At 39.0% G+C, this 22,927-nt stretch overlaps 2 protein-coding genes across 4 annotated transcripts in view; one reads left to right on the top strand and one right to left on the bottom strand.

The window, feature by feature from the left end:
- Positions 1 to 4,978, top strand: part of LOC129729237 (ABC transporter G family member 20) — a 102,892-nt gene extending 97,914 nt beyond the window's left edge. For all 3 annotated transcript variants that reach the window (XM_055687735.1, XM_055687736.1, XM_055687737.1), the window contains 3 exons: positions 3,680 to 3,866; positions 3,928 to 4,193; positions 4,253 to 4,978. In XM_055687735.1, coding sequence (XP_055543710.1) covers positions 3,680 to 3,866; positions 3,928 to 4,193; positions 4,253 to 4,554 — 755 coding nt within the window. In that variant the 3' untranslated portion in view covers positions 4,555 to 4,978. The remainder of the gene's footprint in view (positions 1 to 3,679; positions 3,867 to 3,927; positions 4,194 to 4,252) is intronic.
- A 13,827-nt stretch (positions 4,979 to 18,805) lies between these two features.
- On the bottom strand, positions 18,806 to 21,953 carry LOC129729131 (uncharacterized). Its single transcript, XM_055687615.1, has 2 exons — positions 18,900 to 21,953; positions 18,806 to 18,850 (listed from the first exon to the last, which is right to left on the bottom strand). The coding sequence occupies exons 1-2, from the start codon at positions 21,951 to 21,953 to the stop codon at positions 18,806 to 18,808; spliced, it is 3,099 nt and encodes a 1,032-aa protein (XP_055543590.1).
- Between the last annotated feature and the right edge of the window lie 974 nt (positions 21,954 to 22,927).

Below are 22,927 nucleotides of genomic sequence, written 5' to 3'. Positions count from 1 at the left end.
ACATTCGCTCATACTAGAAATTTTACATACACCCCCAAAATCTGAAGTTATGGTCAAAATACATAAAAATGTGAGCCAAGGTAAAAAACAGGGTTTTGACCATAACTCATAATTTTTGGAGTATTTAAAAAACTTCAAGTACGTAAACGCCCAAGTAACACTTGACTAAAGCTACAACCCACACTAAGTCACATCAGAAGTTCTTGCATTTTTTCATCATTTGTAGCTCCGTGAAATAATTATGCGATAGAAGCCAAAAATTCTGGTTTTCTTAAAAAAATATATAACTTAGCCAAATATCAACTGATTTTCACAAAACTACTTTCATTTGATTCGGAGTTGAAAATACTTTTAAAATTGTAGTATAAGTGTGGTATGTTTCTCACAAAAATAGACGACAAATTTCAAATTAAATTGAAAAATTGCGTGAAAAAGTCTAAAAAATTAGATTTAAACATAAATAACTCAACATGTTTTATTCATATTAGTAAAAACGTGTATACATTTTGAAAGCTCTATTTGTCCCCTTTCAAAAAACTGCTTAAATCTTGAAAATTGGTTGATAAATGACTGAGTTAAAAAATATTATATGCGCTGAGGTCCAAAAAACCGTATTTTGACCATAACTTCAGATTTTGGGGGTGTTTCGAAAATTTCTAGTATGAGCAAATGTTACACTCAACAAGACCTACAACCTACACTAGGTCACTCCAGAAGTTCTTGCATTTTTTTTTTCATTCGTAGCACAGTGAATAGACATAATTATCGTTCTGAACATATAAAAATGCTGTCCTGTCTGTCTATCTGTCTGTCCGATCCACATAGGCTCGAAAACTACTGCACCGATCGTCGTGAAATTTTGTATATAGGGGTTTTAGGAGCCAGGAAAGGTTACTAAGATAGTTCGAGACCCCTTCTTATTCTGGAAGGGAGGGGTCCCATACAAAAGAAACACGAATTTCTGCACATCTCGAGAATCAATCAAGTAAATGGAATAAAATATTGAACATAAAAATTTTAAAGCCAAAAATGATTTCCATGGTGATTCGATACCCCTCCCTCTTCTGAAAGGGAGGGGCCCCATTCAAATGAAACACAAATTTAGCACAACTCGAGAACCAAACAAATACAAACAAAGTTGGTAAATGGGTGTTTTTAGGGACGACAAATACGTCCATAGTAGTTCGACACCCCTCCCTCTTTCCTAAGAAGGGGGCCCCATGCGAATGAAACACAAATATTTTCACATCTCAAGAACTAATCAAGTAAATGGAACCAAATTCGGCATGTACAAGTTTTTGAAGCCAAAAAATATTTCTATGACGGTTTAAGACCTCTTCCTCTTTTGGAATGGAGAAGTCCCATACAAATGAAACACATATTTCTCACAAATCGAGATCCAATCAAGCAAATACAACCAACTACGGCATTTTAAGGTTTTTGGGAGTAAGGAGGAGGGAGTGGTTCGACACCTTTCCCTCTTCTGGAAGAGACGGCTTCCATACAAATGAAACACAAATTTCTCCACATCTTGAGTAAGTAAATGGAACTAAATCTGGCATTTAAAGGTTTTTAAAGCCAAAAAATACTTGCATGGTGGTTCGGGACCCCTCGCTCTTCTGGGATGAAGGAGTCCCATACAAATAGAATACAAATTTTGCACGACTCGAGAACCAATCAAGCATATACACTATAATCGCTTTTTACGCGGGGGATACGTGCCGCGTAAAAAAACCGCGTAAATTCCGCGAATCCGCGTAAAAAAACCGCGTAGATTCTGCGATCCGAGTGAAGATAAATCCGCGCAAAAAAATGCCGCGTAAATTCCGGAATCCGCGTAAATTCTGGACCGCAAAACCGCATAGAAAAAACCGCGTAAAAAGCGACCTTAGCGTAAAACCAAATTTAGCATGTGAATGTTTTTAGGGGTAACAAATATGTTCATGGTGGTTCGACCTCCCTCTCCCCCTTTTCTGAAAGAAAGGGCTCCCATACAAATAAAACACATATTTATTTACAACTCCAGAACTTATAAAGTAAATGGAACCAAATTTGGCATGTGGAGGTTTTTTTGGAACAGAAAAATATTTTAGTGGTGGTTCGACACCCCTTCCTCTTTTCAAAAGACGGGCTATTATACAAATCGAACATGAATTTCTATGATAGTTTTACACTTCTCCGTACTCTGGAAGGGGGGAAGGTCTCCTAGACAATTTAAACAGATATTTCAACCAGTTTATCCGGAATACAGCCGAAAGTAACCAAAAGTCACTAAGACACAAATCGACCTCAGACACCATTTTGAATTCTAAGATGACGACTTCCGGTGTCTGGAAAACAGCCGGAAAAGACCAAATACCATTAAGTATAAATATTCCCGGAACCATAATGACGCCCAGAGGCCAGACATTAACTTCACATGTTCAAGATGACGACTTCCAGTTTCTGGGAATAAATGCGGAATATTTAAAATTATTTTAATGAAAAACGATAGTTTTAGACCTTACGATAGTTTTAGACCTATCCCTCCTCTGTAAAGAAGGATTCACAAACACATCAAACACAAATTTCTGCATAATTCGAGAACTTATCAAGCACAAAATGTGGTACGTGAATGTTTCAAAAAGCATTAAATATTTTTATGATAGTTTTACACCCCTCCCTGCTCTGGAAAGGGGCCATCCACATACCACGTGGACAGCTTTGGGGGGGGTTGGCAATGTCCACGGTCCATACAATTTTTTTAGAATTTATATGGGCAGTTGTCCACGGAGAGGTAGGGGGGGGGTTCAAAATCGTTATAAATCACGTGGTATGTGGATGGCCCCAAAGGAGTACTCTCATTCAAATGAAACAAAAAATATTTGAATAGCTCGAGATTTAATCAATCAAATGAAACCGAATTTGGCGTGTGTTGCTTTACAGAAGTGAAAAATATTTCTGGAGTAGAACGATACCCCTCCCTCCTCTATAAGGGAGGATTACCATTCAAATGAAACACAAATTTTTGCATAACTCGATAACTAATCAAACAAATGAGCTCAAATTTGACATATGGAGGTTTTCGGAGTCAAGAAATGTTTTAACGATGGTTCGACACCCCTCCCTTATCTGAAAGGGAGGGTTCCCATACAAATGAGGCACAAATTTTTGCATAAGATCAAGAGGATTGAGGATTAAAGAATACAAAAAACGCTTCAATGATGGCATGACACCCCTCCCGACTTATGAAGTAGGGGGGCCTCACACAAATGAAACACATAATTTTAACCAATTCTCCAGAAAATAGTCTAAAATGGCCGGAAACCACCCCGTGTGTATATATCGGAACCAGAATAATGCCACAGGCCAGAAATCCAAATTCCATTTTTTTATTCTAAGATTGCGACGTCCGTTCTCTGGAAAACACCACAAAACAACCAAATACCACTGAATACGGGTCTAGAATCTGTGCATATTTTGAAACATTTTGAAGTCTAAGATGGCGACTTCTGGTTTCTGAAAAACTTCTAATTCAAAATATGTGGTCGAGTTAATTTCAGTCTTGTTCAAATCTTTGTATCAAAACTGAAAAGCATACATTGTAAAAATTCGGAAAAAAACAATTACAATGCCACAACAAACATTGCAACGATATAGAAACCACAGCTTTAATCATCCTCTTACCCATTCTCCACAGACCAGCAAATCGGAACACTTCTGTATCGGGACATCCAGTACGCGTACTTCTCGTTCATCGAAAGCATTCTCACGGACTGCGATGTGAATCCTTCGAACGGACGGCTGCCGATCCAGTGGAAACAACCTATCTACGGTGATCGAACACCAAACTTCACCGACTTTGCGGCTCCAGGAGTGATCCTCACGTAAGAATTTTTTATCATCAACCTGTAAGATGATCGTGTAACATTTCCCATTCGTTTGCAGCATCATATTTTTCCTCTCCGTGGCATTAACCTCCGGGGCGATGTTGATCGAACGCAACGAAGGTATTCTGGAGAGATGTCTGGTGTCCGGCATCACTGGAGTGGAGATTCTGTTCTCCCATGTAACGACCCAGTTCCTGGTGATGTGTGGCCAAACCACGCTGGTTATTCTGTTCAGCTTCTACGTGTTCGACATCACTAACCGAGGTGAAATCGTGTGGGTCGTACTGTTGACCATCTTGACTGGTCTGTGCGGAATGTGCTTTGGTAAGTGATCAGTTTACTAACCGGAAGCTCGATCTAATGAGTACCTCATTCATCCGCAGGTTTCGTCGTATCCTGCTCATGTGACAACGAACGCTCCGCCACCTATCTGGCGATGGGAAGCTTCTTGCCGATTGTGATGCTGTGCGGTATTATTTGGCCCATCGAGGGGATGCATCCGTTTGTGAAAATTTTCTCCGTTTTCTTGCCCCTCACCAAGTCCACCGAATCGCTTCGGTCCATGCTGCAACGTGGGTGGCACATCGAGAACCCTAACGTGTACATTGGATTCGCGTCCACCGGCACGTGGATCGTTATTTTCTTAGCCATTAGTATATTATTGCTTAAATTCAAGAAGGGTTAGTAGTGTGATGCCACTTTAGGGTGCGCACAGTCACAAGGCTTTCTCTAACTAGTTAAGATGAGAAACTTACGAATTTTCTATTGTGTTAGTTAAAGCTAAATTTGTGTACTACAGTACGGAGAGGACTGATGGTAATATTTACATTTTTGTTTTTAATTTGTTGTAAGGTAGGCCAAACAATTCAGTGTATATAACCCAACTGGGCATCTAATTTATAAACACCAACACCTCTCTGATCGTGTGATTAGATTGATTCCCTTTCTGAAAACTTCTTTGTGATGGGCTAATAAAGAACGCCTCGTTCTTGTTACCAAACTGCGCTCAATGAAGCGCTTAGTAATATGTAAAATCATTTGAGTGAAACGATGTGAATCATTGTTGCACGAACCTTCCCCGGAAGTAATAAAGCGCATCGTTGATTGAAGTCGTAAATAATTTCCTCTTACGCATCCGATAAACCCCCCATTTTGATTAGAAGCTGTTCCCGTTCGGAACAGTTTCGCCAAACGCTAACAGCTTCTGCGGCTATTCATTCGCTGTATATTCAAATATTAATTACCCTTCAGCTGAGACCTCATCTGAAGTAAAGCTGCAAGCAGTGCAATGGCTCGATATCACCTATAAAGACGCACATATTAGCAGCAAAATGGGTTGTTCCCGGCAAACCGATGTAAAATATAACCATGCGTATGAATGCTTTCGCCATCAACCACGCTACTATTAATTTGCATCCGATTGAGTAATTGATTAATTAGTGTGCTAAATAGAGCGTGCTTAGTGTCGATGAAAGCACCGCGACACAGTATTCGTGTATTGCACTTTCGAGGTTACGACATAAACGCTTCAATTCCGCGCAATTTGAACTACACGAGGACTGCGGAATTGCTTAACAAGCTAACAACAACCAAACGTGTAGGTAAAACCCATTTAATTAACTTTACCGAGTCGGTTTGCCATCAAAACTCCACAAACTCGCTGTATCTCATTTTGTTGATCAAATTTTATTCCAGGTAAAAATTATACAGTGAACTATATTTTTCTATTCCGCACGAGGGATGGTCACCACACAGCATCATCAAGGCGAGAAAACTTTACTCTCAATCCACTTCAATCCGCATTTGAGCTTCACTCCAAATCTCAAACTATTTTCAATAAGTTAAAAGCTTTGATTAACTCCACCACTGCAAATGCATTGCTGATGCAGCTGATGCCACTACTGTGACTACTCGGAGAACTTTTCACATTTACAAACGCATGGAATCACATTTTCTCCAATTCGTCGCCGGAACGTTCCGCCCCTCTTCAAGCAGGAAAAGTTTCGCTGCCGAATCATAAAGCATTCCCCAACTAAACCAAACGGGGAAAGAGTCACGCTAGCGGTACTGACAGTGTACAACACCGGATTGCGGATGATTCTGTCCGATCGGGTTTGCTATGTACTCAGAGAAGGCAACAGCGGGAGTCATACTGAGTTCGAAAAAACTTTTCAATCACACGAGTACCACGAAAAGACTCGCGTGAAACCACGGGAATCGAAATAACTGATTCGTCTGACGATCTATCGTAGGAAATGATTCGCCAACTGGCAGTAAGCATAGTTCCTGGCAGAAAATGGGTAAGTTTTAGCTTTGACATGTTCAAAATGTTTTATTGGGTCCTGGAAAAGTTACAATATATACAAAGATAGATAACTGACTGGATTTTCTAAACAACTGCTCAACCGATTTTCGTACGCGGATAGTTTTCAACGGATTTTTTTAATTCTTGCAGCAATCGCGAAAATTTTTAATTTGGATGTTAACTATTGTACTATTGAAGAATATAGAGCCTTGTTTTGAACGCAGTATTCGACTCTTCAAAGCTGACAACAAAGTCAACTTTGGGTTCCTGGAAAACAGTGTAATATTACCAAACACCACCCATATTTCCGGGATCGGGACGATACCAGTGGCCAAAAATCTACCTCAGATGCCGTTTTAAAATCCAAGATAGTGAATTCCGGTTACATGATAGCAACCTACATGCAGAACATCACCTCATATGAGTAGGAAGTTAAAATGACAAAATTCTGGGTAATGAATCTCTCTCTCTTTATCTTGGCTATTGTAGTAGAATACAAGAAAAAACGATCAAGTATCAAAAAATATGGAATATACTGTTGAATTCAGGAAAACTAATGACGAACAATAGAAGTGAAAGATTGCTTCGAGAAAGGCTTGCAGTTTGATTGTTTGATCAATGTTGTCGGAAGGTCACCCATAATAGCTCTTGATTGTAATAGTAATAATCGGTAACAGAATGTAATAAAACTTGATCTTGTATGGCATACTGACCAATATATTGTATTATTAAACTGAAACTTAAGGATTACAGTACTATCAATCAACAATTTATAAAGGTCCCAATTATTATGGCAAAGCTGTCATGCGTGTAAAAGAATAGCAAAAAAAAACAAACTGTGCAAAGAGAAACTTTTTTCCTTCTGAACAAAACGAATCGCTAACACTTTGCATTAAGAAGTGCACCAGCACCGCACGTGCAACTTGGCTTTCTAGTTAGAAACTTTATTGTTTTCGGAGCGGGCGTCCTGGCCACCTCAGCCACCGGTTACGAACCCGGTTTTCATGATGGCAAAGTCCACCCGCAGCCCGTGGTTCTTTCATCGCGGGAAAACAGCCACAGCGCGACCCAACAGCGAGCGGTTGCAGGCTAAGAAAAGTCACCGTGAATGGGAGCGTTATGAATAATGGCTCTAAAATGACACTCTGATGAATTAATTATATTTAATTGGAAAATTTCTTTTAATTGAATATAATGAGCATCCGCCTCATCACGCGCGCTGGTGAGCAGCCGCGAGAGCACTCGGCAGGGACAAAACCGATCCGGAACCCGCAACGCATAGCTGACTGGCGCGGCGGTTACTGGGGCCTGACACAGGAGATGCGTTTACTCCCGCGAGTGGCAGCACAAAGTCAGATCCTTGCAGAGCTGGTGATGTTTGTGCAGTCGTCGGAAAAGAGCTAATTTCCATTTTCGTCCTTTCGAGTGACAGCTGAAATGAGTGTGTCATTCAGATGACAGTTTATGCAAGGTCTTTTCAGTCACATTGAATGGATCTTTGTTTCGATTTATGCTTTGGAAGCTTTGAGTTCGTTTATCCGAACAGTCTATTCAATATTGCATTCAATTAACCCAACGCACTCAAAATGAATTTTAAAACGTAAGGTCGTTTAAATCCGGATTCGAAAAAAACAGTTGTATTAAAATTATGCCGTTGAAAAAGAAACCATTTCAAAACCAACTGCTCTCAAGAGATTCCAAATACGACTCCTAGGAGCGCTGCTGTACGCTGAGCAATGAAATTGTTTCAAACGTTCCTGGTAATCAACCGCCAACAGTTAGAACAATAATATCTAATAAGCATTCAGTTCAAACTCAGTTATCGGAACACGGAAACACGTCACTCAGTACTGAACACAGGGGCCTGGCCAAAACTTCACCTGAGGCACTCTTACAGAAACGTTCACCATTTGTAAAATTCAACTTCACTTATCGTTTTATCAAACCTAACAAGCCTGTTCTCGGCTTGTTCTACACCTTCTACACAAATGCTTCACCATCCTTTGTTAGGGGGCAAACAACGATAATGGCGGCGCAGCCCAGCATCGCCACCCGAACGAAAGGAGCAGTTGTTTCGGGCAGTTTAATTCGGTCGCAGACGCTAACTGCAAATCGAATTTTCCCCCAGCCCTCTGTCTATCGGGTTCGCTTCGTCCTCCGTTTTGTTGTGCTTGTTTTTTGTAGATGTTTGCGTTTTGCAAGACAAATTTGGACAGCAAAGCTCTAACGAGAGTGCTCCATTTTCATTATCGTTTTATGCGTTGCCGGTGCGGTAATTTGTTTTTGGACCATTTTACAGTAAATCTCACCCCAACCCGAGTGCCGTCCAAGGTACGTCATCACTGTAGTACGGCTGGGTCCGCACGTATCGCAACGGAAAATATGCGTGATTTTCCGCTCTAAAACAACAAGAATTAATTTAAGTTACCTACCTAGTTAACTACATCGTGGTGCTCCTACAATGATTGCTAAACAATGCAAAAATCTCGCGTGTCGACAGTGTAGCCCGGAAGATGTCGAGCCCCCGGGGCAGTTGAGGTCCTTCGGGTCACCCCATGATGCGTACATCGTTGCTCTATCTAGCATCAGCTGTTACATTTTGATCGCAGCCAGAGCCGGATTTAAGGGGGGGCCCAGGAGGCCCGGGCCCCGGGCCCCCACATTTTTGGGGCCCCCACAAAACGAGTAAAATTTGAACAGACCATTTCAATCTGAAACTTTCCTTCAGTGTTATTTTTTCGCGAGCGCCAATATCACAATCACATCCATAAGATTTCACTATCGATTCTCTTGGAATGACACACATTAACACACCATTTGAATCGAACCAGCGCGCATGGGAAATCAAGCAGGAAAGAAGATAATCCAAAAATTTTTTTAATACATTGCTGTTGATTCCGAAAATAAGTTTACCTGTCCGAATCAGGGATACTAGATTTGCGTTGCAAAATGCAGATTTTCAGAGTCCGTGTGCAGATTTTATTGACCTGCAGAAGTGTGTAGGGGTAAACAGGGTAAGACCGCCCTGCGAGGTAAGACCGCCCAATGTAGTTTTACTACCAAGTTATAAAATAATTGAAAAATTTCTTTAACGTGTCTATCACAGTATAATTACATAACATTTTGCACGTTTTTCTGTTTTGATAGTGCGCGAACGGTCGCAGAAATAATCAAAAACAACCTTTCAGCTGGCAACCAGTCAATGCGCTATTGTTTTGCGGCAACGGGACTTAAGGTTTTTCAGTCTAAAAATCTATTGTTTTGTTCGTGAATATACGTTTAATCGCTTGCCTGAATCTATCTTCTTTCGGGAATATCGAAGGCCGTGAGTAATCTTGTAATTTTGACTACTTTTTCGGTCAAATATGAAAATGTTCCAATGGGGGTAAAGTCGCCCACTATACAAGGGGTAAAACCGCCACGTATCCAACTGCTTGTTGTTTTACTTCAAGACCCAAATGCCTCGACACTACAAAGGGAATATTTACAGGATCAATAAAGCAACTTCAAGTCACATAAGACATCGATGTTAATCGACCATTTTCGATTTGGTTGAAGCTTTTCTAGTAATATATTTTAACAAGACTTATTTTTGAAAAAAGTAAACCTGTGTGAAAATGGTGTTAATGAACCAAAATAATTTTAGAGCCATGACGGTTTGTTTGATTGGTATGACGTCTCCGGCAGAATTGAAAATAGTAGTTTTTTACTTCCGAAAAAAATACACACTCTAAAAAAATTTAAAGAAAAGATATGGAAATAGAATTAAAAATATATTTTTTTTTTCAAATTTATTTGAAAAAATATGTTTTTGCCTGTAAAATCTACAAAAGGTAAGCTAAAATTTTATGGTTGTTGGATCATGGAGTAATAGAAATATTAATAGCTAAATTTTTGTGAAGAATTTTTTTTTTTGACGGTTTGTTTGGTGTATAGAGTCGTTGATAATTTTGTTCTTCAAAAAAAAACAGAAAATTGAAAATATAAATAAACGAAAGAATAATTATTAGTATTTTTCTATACATAATAAGTCTTCAAAAGAATCATACAGACAGGTTTAATGAGTTTTAATTTTTAGCTTAAAGATAGGTATATTATGAATTCAATATCTTGAAAACCCCCAATTCTGAAAAATCTATTTATTTTGAAAACCAAAAAAGTTACCTAAACATTGATCTGAACTTGAATAATCAGAAAACAAAATAAGTTGAAACTTAGAAATTTTTTTTTCAGATTTTTCACAGTGTATATTTTATTTAAAAAAAAAATACCATCCACAACTTTGTCAGAGGCACTATACCGATAAAATCAACCGTTTCGGCCCTAAAAATATTGTTTATCCTCAAAAAATGGTGGGCGATCTTACCCCGCTGGTATGCGGGCTTACCCCGCATGAAAAAGATCTGCACATTTTCAATGAATTTTTAAAAATAGAAAAAAAAACTGGAAAATAAACAAAAATATTTCAGTTCTTGTTTTTTAAATGCGGGTTTTGAATAGAAAAACCTCTTAGCGAAGAAAAAATGAAATTTCAGCCGCAACTTTTTTTTCTATAAACAGAATTGCTTAAGGGGGCGGTCTTACCCCACTTACCCCTAGTTTTTTCCTAGGTTCTGTAGAATATTGCCAGCGTAGCCTTATATTTGCGCAGTCTTTCTCAAATTGTGTGCAAATTTTTGCTTGCGGATCGCATTTTTTTCGAATTGCGGTAGGTTTTTATTTTTCAGATATCAAGAAAAAAATTCCGGATTTCGAGCAGTTGCATACATTTATTTATTTGAGCCTAATGATCTCGAACGCAACTGGAGAAAGGTCTTTATCGAAGATGAAACTGATTGAAAATAGGTTGCGTACGACTATGAAGAGTGAAAGGCTGTCAAACTTAGCATTGTTAAGTTGAGGGTACAATATTCTGAAGGAGCTGAATGTTGATTATTCAATCAATAAGTTCTCTGCAAAAAAAAAACTCGTAAGAAAAAATTCTAGCAAATTTTTGGTAACTTTTCAATGAGAAATAAGTGTTTTTAACTCGTACGATAAAAAAACGGGTTTGTTTTATTCTGGGGCCCCCACTGTAAACTGGGCCCCGGGCCCCCACAATCGTAAATCCGGCTCTGATCGCAGCGCACCCAGAACAGAGTGGTGTGTGGATGCAATTGAGATCGAACAAAATGCGTTTTACCATCAATTTCAATTTTATTGTTATTTCGGAACATTAAGTGGTTTACGTACCTGAACAGGGAGAGTACAGAGAGTTGGTTTCGTTACTGCTGCGTCGCCCCTATTTCTGAGGTTATTTTTTTCTTAGGTTTCGGATTTATTGGTTATGAGATTATATCAGATATGATATAGATTTCTAGAACGTTATGCCGAGAATTTAAATGTTTGATTGTTCACGAGCTTAAATGGCTCTTCAAGGGTTAATGGTGGGTTCTCTTTGTTCAGACACCAATTCAAGTGCAGACTGCTTGGCCAAGGTCGTTATTTGAAGAGTAAGCTTTTTTCATCAATAGGTTTATTGATGATAGGTTATTTGATGATAATCTGTACAAAGGCTATCCTGGGGATGATGTTGTTTGAGAAAAAAAGGTTTTGGATTCTTGTCTACGCATAGCTTTGTAATATCCTCTTTCTATTGATTTTCTAACGGGTTCAAACGGTTTCCTTATCGCTTGTTGCTATGTCTATGTTTTGGTGAGGCTCTGTTATGATCATCGCTTTCCATACTCGACATGATAACCATGCTTAAAATTCTTTCATTTTTAGTCCGAAAGTCACCTTTTACTGTTTGATTTTTTTCCGCAAATTATTGTAAAATAAATTTACCAATTCATGGCAGTCTATGTCACTTGTTATATTGTAAACTGCCATTCTTCTTTAGTAAGTGGTCGAATTTCATTTATTATTTTTTATCATATCATCCTACTCGCCACCTCAGAAGAAATGTTACGAAAAGTTACGGACAATTTAACAGAACTTATAAATTTAATTGTAAAAATTCACTCTCCCATTTACTTTTTGGTAAGCCACTATTCCATTGTGGACATCATATAGGATTGTCAAGGGTTTGATACATGTTGTCGTTTACTTTTTTAGGAACAACAGGAACTGAAATATTTGGTAAGTGCGTAGTGTATACAGTTCTTATATATTTACCGCGGAATGGGTTTTAATTTTGAATCTGGTTACTATATCTATTTGATTCATATCGTGAAAGAATATATAAATAGCAATATAAGTTTGAACAATTCAATAAACATCAAAGCATGGTTTATCAGTAATAAACTCAATAAATAAAAAATACGGTGCGTTTTGGAACAAAACAATGAGCTTGTGATCGGCAGATAATATATATATATTAGAATTCAGTCGCAACGCAGAATTAATGTGCATGTAGTTTAAAGTATTTTTGAGCCTAATTTATTGCTACCACTTAGAGGTTTGCGATCTTCAGCAAAGTTGTTCGGAAAAGGCCTCTTGTTGGCTATTGGTCGAGTTCGGATTTCTGCTACAACGAGGTGATAATGCGTCTGGAGTTTTCAATATTTTTGACTTACTTCCCAAGCAGCACGTATTGTTGAAATGAAGCAAATGCAACTCTCAATGCAGCATTCAAAGATTGAAAAAAATCGCATCCGTTACTTTTATTCAACTTGTAAATAACCGAAAAAGCGCAGGAGGTGCAGCATATATGCAACTAACAGTGCTATGTGAATCATCATCTGCATCGATAGCCGCTGCAGTATAGGAAGAAAAGAGAGGAGAAATAAAGTTAAGTTTGTTTACCTTTACTGTCATTACTCTTCGGTGATCGCGTTGTCGCGAAGTTTCATATAACTACATACATTATAAAAACCTCAAATATATCGAACTTTTTCTCTACTTACGCTTCTGATAGGTATGTATTTCTACCTGCGATTCAAAATTTACCGTGCAAAAAATGTTTTTACTTTGTAATTATCCACGCGCCTTTTATAAAGTGTTGTAAAAAAAATTATGATTCAAACTCGCCAAATTATACACAATGTTTTGGGAAACGATAGTTCAGAAAACCTTGCTCAGTGGATATGCAGCGTTTATCATGCGAAATATGGAATAACAAAACCAGATTTCCGACAACAATCATTCACCAATCATTTATATTAAAGATGGCTGTTTACTGTGTGGTAATTTTAGCAAATATAAGGTTCAACGAGATGTTGCTATACATTTTCATCACTAGTTTGCTTTCTTTAGAAGAAAACATTTGTGAAACAACAATATGCAACATCATGTGACATTATCGTTATTTAAAAGCATCATGAAATATGCAGTTGGAAATAGATTGCAGAAAACTATTGAGCAATTTCTAGTGTTCAGTTACGAGAATGATACACGTAAATAGCAAAATGTTGCTCAATTCTATTATATTTCTTTAGAGTAACCGGAAAAGTTTCTTGCACTGTTAAAAAAGTTTAAAAAAAAAACAACAAATATTGAGTAGTCTCATTTGAAAACATGTTGCAAGTGCTGCTTGGGTTTATCTCGTGAGTTCAACCGTATAAAAAACTGTGGTCTTCAACAAAGTTGTTCAGGAGGTGAAGAGATTTACATTTGCTTAATGTTTGGATGGGAATATTTTACATCCTATTTGAGGATTATCACTCGAAGCTCAATGAACTAAAGTAAATCGTCCAGAGATACCGGAACTGTTGACAAAAAATCACTTTTGGCCAACTTCAAATAAAGATAAAAAACATTTTACAGTTGACTCGGGTTGAATCTAGCCCTTTACTTCTGCATATAAAATCTAGCAGTCACGAGCAGGAGATTTTCCTTCAATATTACGTATCGCATGATTACCGCATTTGTTTGCAGGTCGAGATGTTCAATTTTGTCTTGTTTTGTCAATTTTCCCTACTGAGCATTGGCCTGTGTTCATTCTAAAAAAGTCCTTTCATTTAAGAAAAATACATGTACCATGTACCACCGTGAGACTGTATATAGACCTTAAAAATATATTTGAAAAAATTAAAACTGTATTCTGTATCACGGATTGCGACGACCCTGGAATGTATTATCTGTAATTTTTAAACTGGGTGTTACAATACCCAGAAAAGCGATTTCAAACTTATAGCGGGTAGTTTACACCGTAAGACAAAAAATATAAGAAAAAAAATACAGATATATAATTGTATAATTGTGCTGCCATTTTGTCATAACTTTGGATGATTATTGGTTCCTGTTGTCACGTCCCGTCCTATGTGCTCATTAAATGTGCCTCATTTATAGCGAGTGTGCCAATAACTTTTTCTATATAACATGAATCAGTTTTAAGCCCTATAAGCTCCCTTTTTTAATCATATTGAGAGTTATTTCAATAATGAGCTTGATTTGCAAAACGAAGTGAATATTGATTCCGCTTTGGAAGCATTAAAATGTGCAATTGTTGATGCCAGGGATAACTCTGTTCCAAAGAATCAAGTGAAATTTGATTCACCAATAATTGACAAAAGTCTTCAACTCATAATTCGTTTGAAAAATGTCCGCAGACGTCAATATCAACGTTCCCGGCACCCTATTTTAAAACTAATTATAAAGATTTACAAATAGAGATTAAACATAGATTTACTCTTCTGAGAAAAAGTTGAAAAGTTGAAACCATATTCAAAACCCTTTTGGAAGCTGTCGGAGATTCTTTAGAAACCTTCAAAGCCTATTCCAGTTCCAGGTTTTCTTGTATCCAATTAACAAAAGGCTCAAAGACTTGCTCAGCAGTTTGAGGGGGTTCATAATTCAAATTTGAATTTTGTAAATCCAGTTGAAAATGAAGTCACACGACAATTTGATTTAATTTCTTCCCAGATTTATTTACCTGCAGGAATAATTGAAACAAACTTGAATGAGATTAAATCGATTATTAAAAATTTCAAAAATATGAAAGCACTTGGTGACGATGGAATATTCAACATATTAATCAAACAGCTTCCTGAGAGCACAATGGAGTATTTAGTAAAAATTTTCAATTGCTGCTTCAAAATTGCATATTTTCCCAAATTATGAAAAAATGCAAAAATCACTCCAATTTTAAAGCCGGATAAGAATCCAGCTGAGGTTTCAAGCTATCGACCAATCAGTTTGCTTTCTTCAATAAGTAACGCCATGGGCATTCCACTACTCATCAATTGCTCAGAGCTAATATGATACGAGCTAACAAATCTGAAGGTTATTTCACTGGAGCTGCTCTTTTAGACATAGAAAAAGCATTCGACAGTGTTTGGCATAAAGGTTTGATTGCGAAATTGCAAACTTTTAATTTTACAATTTTCCTAATCGAAATTTTAAAAAAATTATCTTAGTGATCGAACCCTGCCGGTTGTCTATCAAAATTCAAAATCTGATAGATTTCCTGTCAGAGCAGGTGTGCCTCAAGGTTCAGTCTTGGGTCCAGTCCTGTACAACATATTCACTTCAGATATTCTTGATTTATGTAGGTATTTTTTCTTCCTACTTGCAAAAGTGGAAAATCTCTCCCAATGCTTCTTAAACTCAAATGATAATTTTTCCCCATAAGACTAGGGCTTCTTTTCTCAAGCCAAACAATAATCACGTTGTCAAGATGAATGGGGTTATTTCAGGGTTGGTCTAACAAGGTTAAGTATTTGGGATTAATTTACGATAAAAAACTTATTTTCAAAGAGCACATTGAGAGTATACAAGCCAAGTGCATCACTTTTGATTTACAAACAAATTTTTAGACCAGCAATGCATTATGCTCTACCGATCTGATCAAGTTGCTGTTCAACAAGGAAGAAAACGATCCAAAGGATTCAGAATAAAATTCTGAAAATGATTTTGAAGCGTCCTCCTTGGTTTGGTACACTCGAATTACATAGACTTACTGGTGTTGAAACATTAGAAGCTACACAGTAAAAAATATTACATTACTTTAAATGAACATAAATGGAGCATTGGAAACCATGTAATATTCCGTGTGGCATTATATTCACATGCAATGGAAATGAATACATTGTGAATTGGCATGCATATTTAAATTCGAAGCTTTACGTTTATATCAATCAAAGTATACATTTACATGGCTTGAAACGATTATGTATTGTGCATTATTAACGGTGTGAAATTGTATATGTTTTTCACTTTATGTGCTAGAAACCGTTATCTGCTTTCATTTGCATTAGTTGTGAGTTTCAATTTTTGGTACTGTGTATGTCAAATGAAATTATTAACAATTTTCGACAAAAATCGTTGCAATCCTCAATTGCTACTATAAGCACTCTTTATAGCCAATAAGTTAGCAATTAAGTTAGTTGTAAGCTTACCTTCCCTTTTTTGACAAGTAGATTTAAATCCCTACGAATGATAAGTCCTAATTGCGAAAGCATTGTTTGCTCCTAACAAATGAAGCAAGGAAGCAGCACAAGTTTATGGATTGGTCGCTGATATTCGATTTGGCCTCGCCGAAGTGTCACATTGCGGACAATCCCGTATTGATCCGTGTGTGTTTCTACCACCCTAGCAAGCTCCCATGTTGCTGGTGGTGTATTTTCGTTTTTAATAAGGACTAACTTACCAACGGTTACATTCTGCTGAACGCTTTGCCACTTTGTTCTGGGTTGAAGAGTGGTTACATATTCGTCCCTCCAACGAGTCCATAGATCGTTAGTGAGCCGTTGAATTCGTTGCCAACGATCAAGTCGGTGCTCCTTGATGTGGCTTAAGTCAGGTTCAGGAAGTAGATTGAGTGGCTGTCCGATGATAAAGTGTCCGGGTGTCAGTGGTTCACAGCAATCGGCTGAAGAGGACAACGGGCAAATGGGGCGAGAATTAAGGCAGGCCTCGATTTGGCTCAAAACAGTTGAGAGGTCCTCGAAAGTCAGGATAGTATTTCCGAGCACTGCTCTGAGGTGTTTTTTCATACTCCGTACCGCCGCCTCCCATATACCTCCCATGTGGGGAGCGGAGGGAGTGATGAACTTCCATTGAATTCTAAGATCCGAAAGAAAATGAATGATGGTATCGTTAAACTCCTTGGAATTAAGGTGGTTTCGAATGAAACGGTCAGCTCCGACGAAATTCGTTCCTTGATCAGACCATATTTCGCTACACAATCCCCGTCGTCCAATAAAGCGTTTAAGAGCGGCCAAGAATGCATTCGTTGATAAGTCCGTAACTGCTTCTAGGTGTATTGCCTTGGTCGACAGGCAAACGAACACTGCAATGTACCCTTTAGTAGTTTTTGCAGTACGGAGATTCGAAGTGCGAATAATTATAGGTCCAGCATAATCAACTCCACAATGGACAAACGGTCTCGTTGGTTTAGTTCGCACGGAAGGCAAGCTACCCATCAGCTGAGATGCGGTTTTCCCTTTCAATCTACAGCAGCGTGTGCAATTATTGATAAACTCACGTATTACTGACTGGCAACCTTTTATCCAGTATCTTTGATTGAGTGTGGCTATCATCAATGTTGGTCCAGCGTGCAGGTTTCTCAAATGCAAATCAGCTAGAAGCAGGTATACATAACGGTGCTGCTTCGGCAGAATGATTGGATGTTTTATCTCATACGACTGGCATGAGTTTTGCAGGCGACCACCAACGCGTAGAATTCCTTTCGCATCAATGAAGGGATATAAATTCTTAATTTTACTGGTTTTTGGTAATTGAAAACCTTTTCGTAAGCAGCCCAATTTTTGTTTGAAGCTTTCATATTGTGCAGTTTTAACGAGCTGCAATCCGGAATCATTTATTTCATTAGCCGATAAGGGGCCGTTTAGATTAGAGTAATCGTGCTTAGTAGAAAGGATATTAAATCTGAATCGATTCACCCAGCCAAAGATTTTTTCGATTTTCGATAACGACGAGAAACGATTCAGTAAATACATTTCAATCTCATAGTTATAATTTTCGCTTGAAATAGAAGACGAAGAAAAGCATGAAATAGCAGGGTATATTTCCAACGCATCATGCCTCTCCGGAGAACTGCATGATTTCCACTCAGATTCGTTTTGTTTCAACCAGCTTGGGCCATTCCACCAGAGAGGGTGGTTTATCAAATCAATTGGTGAAACGCCGCGCGATGCACAATCAGCGGGATTATCTCTCGTTGACACGTGATGCCAATGGTGTCTAGGAAGAGAATCAAGTATTTTAGAAGTGCGATTCGCGACAAATGTCTGCCATTTTCTTGGGTGTGCTGATAGCCACTGCAGTACTATTGTAGAGTCGGTCCAAGCCACCAATTCAACGTCCAAATGTGAGAAGGACTCCAGGAGTTTCACCATTAAATTCGTTAAGAGCTCAGCTGCTAACAGTTCAAGTTTTGGTAGAGAGACTTGTTGAATCGGAGCAACCTTAGTTTTAGCGGCTACGATATTTATTTGAATTTCCCCCGCACTATCTACTGATCGAGCATATACTACAGCACCGTAGGCTACTTCAGAAGCATCTGAGAAACCGTGAAGTTGCAGCTTGCCAGCGGTTGAAGGAATCCAGCGGTCAATTCGAATCATTTCAATATAGTGAAGAGTTTCCTTTAGTTCAATCCATTCATTACAGATACTCGCTGGTAGAGGATCATCCCAGTCAAGATCGTAAAGCCATAAATGTTGGAATAATATTTTCGTGCGAATGACTACTGGCGCGATCCAACCAAATGGATCAAAAAGTTTGGACGAATCTGATAAAAATTGTCGCTTTGTATTGATACTATCAATGTCCAAATTTACCTTGAAACAGATCGTGTCTTCTTGGGGGATCCATTGTATCCCGAGAGCTTTTACTGCATCCTCTTCATTAGGCAATTTGAGAGCAATTGGTACATGACAACTCAATTCATTATTTAGAAGCTTCGGTTCGTTCGAGAACCACTTTCGTAGGATAAATCCACCAGACGCTAAGACCTCGGTAATTTCGTTTTGAAGAAATTTGGCTTCCGCAAGGGTATCGGCCCCGGAAAGTAAGTCATCCACATAAAAATTTTTCGCTATCCTGTCAGATGCAAGCGGATGGCGTAACTTGTTGTCTTCGGCAACCTTTCGTAGTGCTGCCACTGCCAGATATGCAGCACTCGCTGTTCCATATGTAACGGTTAGTAAACGGTAGTACTCCAAAGGCTTATTCGGATGTTCGCGCCATACAATGCGTTGAAAATCAATATCTTCCCGATTGAGGAGTACCTGTCGGTACATTTTCTCGACGTCAGCTGTGAATGCAATTCGATACGTTCGCCAACGCGAGAATACATTGAACAGAGGTTCGTTTACGTTTGGGCCAATCAGCAACCGGTCGTTGAGAGAGATTCCAGTGGTTGTCTTGTTTGAAGCGTCAAAGACAACGCGTAACCTTGTTGTTTTACTATCGTCTTTCAGTACCGCATGATGCGGAAGGTAGAAGCATTTATCGACGTCTACTACCAACTCAGATGGCGGAATCCTTTCCATGTGGCCAAGTTGTAAGTATTCAGTCATGAAATTTGTATATTGTTTGCGAAGTTCTTCATCAATACTGAATTTACGCTCCATAGCCTTGAAGCGACGAATAGCTGAGTTTGCCGAGTCACCTAGTGCCGGTTTAACTGCATCAAATGGTAGCCTAACCACATATCGCCCGGATTCGTTCCGAGTACATGTTTTCCGGAAATGTTCCACAGCCTTACACTCGTTTTCAGACAGCGGCTTTGTTTTCGGAAGATCTTCTAGTTCCCAAAATTGTCGGAGAGTTCGATCCAGATTGATTTCGGTGACGAGACTTACTAGCCTTTGTTTGGCTGCAATGTTTGATACTGCACCGAAGCGACCACCAATCAGATAACCAAATATTGAGTTTTGTGCGATAGGATACCCACGAGAATCCATCAGTTTGCCAGGTTCTAAAATGGAGAAGAATACTTCCACGCCCAATAAAAGATCAACTTGACCAGTTTGATTGAAAGTAGGATCTGCAAGAGATTCTTCACGTAGGCTGTTACATTCAATGTCGAATTCCTGACACGGCTGGTCCGGAATGAGCTGATTAAGAATCAGCGCTTCTACCACGATAACAATCAGCTCGTTGAATCGTGACGAAATTTGTAGTACTACAGCTCCCTCAGTACGACACGGCTTTTCCGAATTAATTCCGCTAACAAGAATACTGGCGTTGCGTCTGTTCAAACCAAGACGTTGGAAGGCTTGCTTCGTAATCAAAGAGCTCATACATGCAGAATCTACCAATGCTCGTACCTCATGAAAAACGTTGTTTTTTCCTTTACTTTTAACTTTAACAATAGCTGTCGGTAGCAAACTCACAAATTTTTTAGAGCAACTGGTTTCACTTTTAGTAACGTATGATTCGACCTTGGCTTCCTCTTGAGAGTGCACAACTGCAGCCTCTCCGTTACTGTCTTCTGAAGCATCCGCATATTGAATAGCTACCACTGGGGATGTAGTTTCAGTTTGGCACAGGAGCGTATGGTGCTTTTGATGACACATTTTACAGTTTGTTGTTGAAGTGCAGTTCCTTGAAACATGTGTTGCTCTGAGGCAATTAAAGCATAATTTTGCTTTCTGCACAATTTCTCGACGACCACTCGCCGCCATTTCCTTGAAGCTGGCACACTGGTATATGGTATGAGCTTGAGAGCAATTCGGACAAGAGAGCTGTGTGGATGTGTGAAAGCTTTGAATCGGCTTGCCCGATAAAGCGGATTTTGTATCGCTTCTACGATCACCTTCTTTCTTTACCGTGTCACTTCCTTTTTTGATAAAGGATGCGCAAGTTTCCAATGCATCACATCGTCGCTCGAGGAAGGTAAGAAAATCGGTAAATTTTGGATTTTCGATATCAACAAGCTTCTGAGCCCATTGTACACGCGTTTCACGGTCAAGCTTGTCCAGCAGTAAATGTATCAACCACGGATCGCGACTTTCATGCTCTTCACCAAGAGCCTTCAATTGTCGTATCACTTCATCCGACGTTGTAACGAGTTTCCGAAGCGCGACGAGAGACGGAACGGTTACCGGCGACTGCTCGATAAACTCTTTTACTATTGCCGCGACGGTATATTTTTTCTTATCATAGAACTCGTTCAGTTTTTGCCACACGTGTATGTAATTTGCATCCGTAATCGCAAAGGCACTGACCAATTTTTTGGCATCTCCATCCAAATGGGAAAGCAAATACTGTAATTTCACTGATTCTTTTAGCCTTTTTTCATGAATACAGCTGACATACAAATCTTTAAATGAGTTCCATTGTTTTCGATCGCCATAGAACACTGGTAACGACAGTGTCGGTAAACGAATATCTAACGGAATTTGAGGCTCAACTGGAGCGGTTTCCGCAACAACACGAGAATGATTTACGGGATTTATTTGGCAAGCTAATTGGGAAACTGATGACGCAGCAGCAGATTGTGTTGACATCATGAGCCGTTGAGACTCTAGCAGCAAACGTACTGCCTCCTTGATGTCGTCGTTCCTTGATTCCGAGTGAATCGACTCGTTTCCATCCTGCGACAAGTGTTGGTCGAGCAGGCGCGTATATTCTTCTTTTGTTGCATAATATAGTCTGTCAAACTCTAATCGATGATTAAATATTGATGCCGTTTCGCATACTCCTGGTGTTGTTTCTTCAATTTCACTTTGAACGCGGTCGAAATTGTCGTAAAGTTCCGAAAGTTTTTGCAGGCGCTCCTGCAACTCACTCGGTAGCGGATTCCGGCTGATAACGGTACTTGCATTTGAATGCTCCCATTTCACGCGCTGGAACAAAAGATCGCGTCGAATTTGCGACGGGTCCATATCTCATTGGCGAAATATCCGGAATCGAAGGTCCATATGTTACTGGAGCAAAATCAAGTGAGATTATCGGAGGCGCAGAATCCCGAGACATTAAAGAAAACCATTTGCTTGAAAATAAACGGACTGTATATTTAAGGATTAATAGCAAAACACGTCGTGTCTTGTTAACTTTCTCTTTTGTACTGAATTCGCTTTGTCTTCTCCAATGCTGTAACGGAACTGCTATTTGCAAGCAACTATCTTGAAAACGAGGGATAACCCTTCTGTTCATCGAGGTGTAAGAATCCACACGAATTTAAATTTACTAATATTTATCATAAATACTTAAGCTACTAACAGATCCCCTTTTATTAATAAAATATAGCGAGTGTGTGAACTGGCAACACTTCCAACTGAAAATCGTGCGAGTTTTAGCTCTGCGTGGAATTTTGGTAACATAGTGTTTTAAAGAGTGTTACGGTCAAAAATTGGTATCAAAAAAAACCTGAACACCCCTCATTTTAAAGATGTGTGTGTATTTAGTATAATGAGAAGCAACGCATTAAAATTTTGCTCGCGCATCGCGAACTACTTACACGCCTAATTGGCAATGTATTGAATGTGGCCAAATCAACCACTACCAACGTAATAAAAGTGTTTGAAAAACGTTTGTCGACTGCCAGAAAGATAATACCGGGGGTAAATCGGAATCCGAAGGCGATGAAATGGTGAAAAAAGTGGCCAGCGGTTGCAAGCGGAATCCCAACCTTTTCATTCAAGATTTCGCAAGCCAGTTTGGAGTGTCGTTCACAACCATGAATCGTGCTAAAAAAACGAGCTGGACTGTTGCCTTACAAAAAGGTTTTGACTCTAAATCGTGACAATAGGTAAACCATGTAGGCCAGACAGCGATCGCGGAAGCTGTACGAGAAGATACTGTCGAAGTTTGATTGCGTGGTACAGGATGATGAAACTTACGTCAAGGTAGACCTTAA

Source organism: Wyeomyia smithii, chromosome 3 (genome assembly GCF_029784165.1).
Source record: "Wyeomyia smithii strain HCP4-BCI-WySm-NY-G18 chromosome 3, ASM2978416v1, whole genome shotgun sequence".
Taxonomy (NCBI): Eukaryota; Metazoa; Arthropoda; class Insecta; order Diptera; family Culicidae; genus Wyeomyia; species Wyeomyia smithii.
The sequence above is the reverse complement of the archived record's forward strand: the minus strand, read 5'-3'. Positions and strand labels throughout refer to the sequence as shown.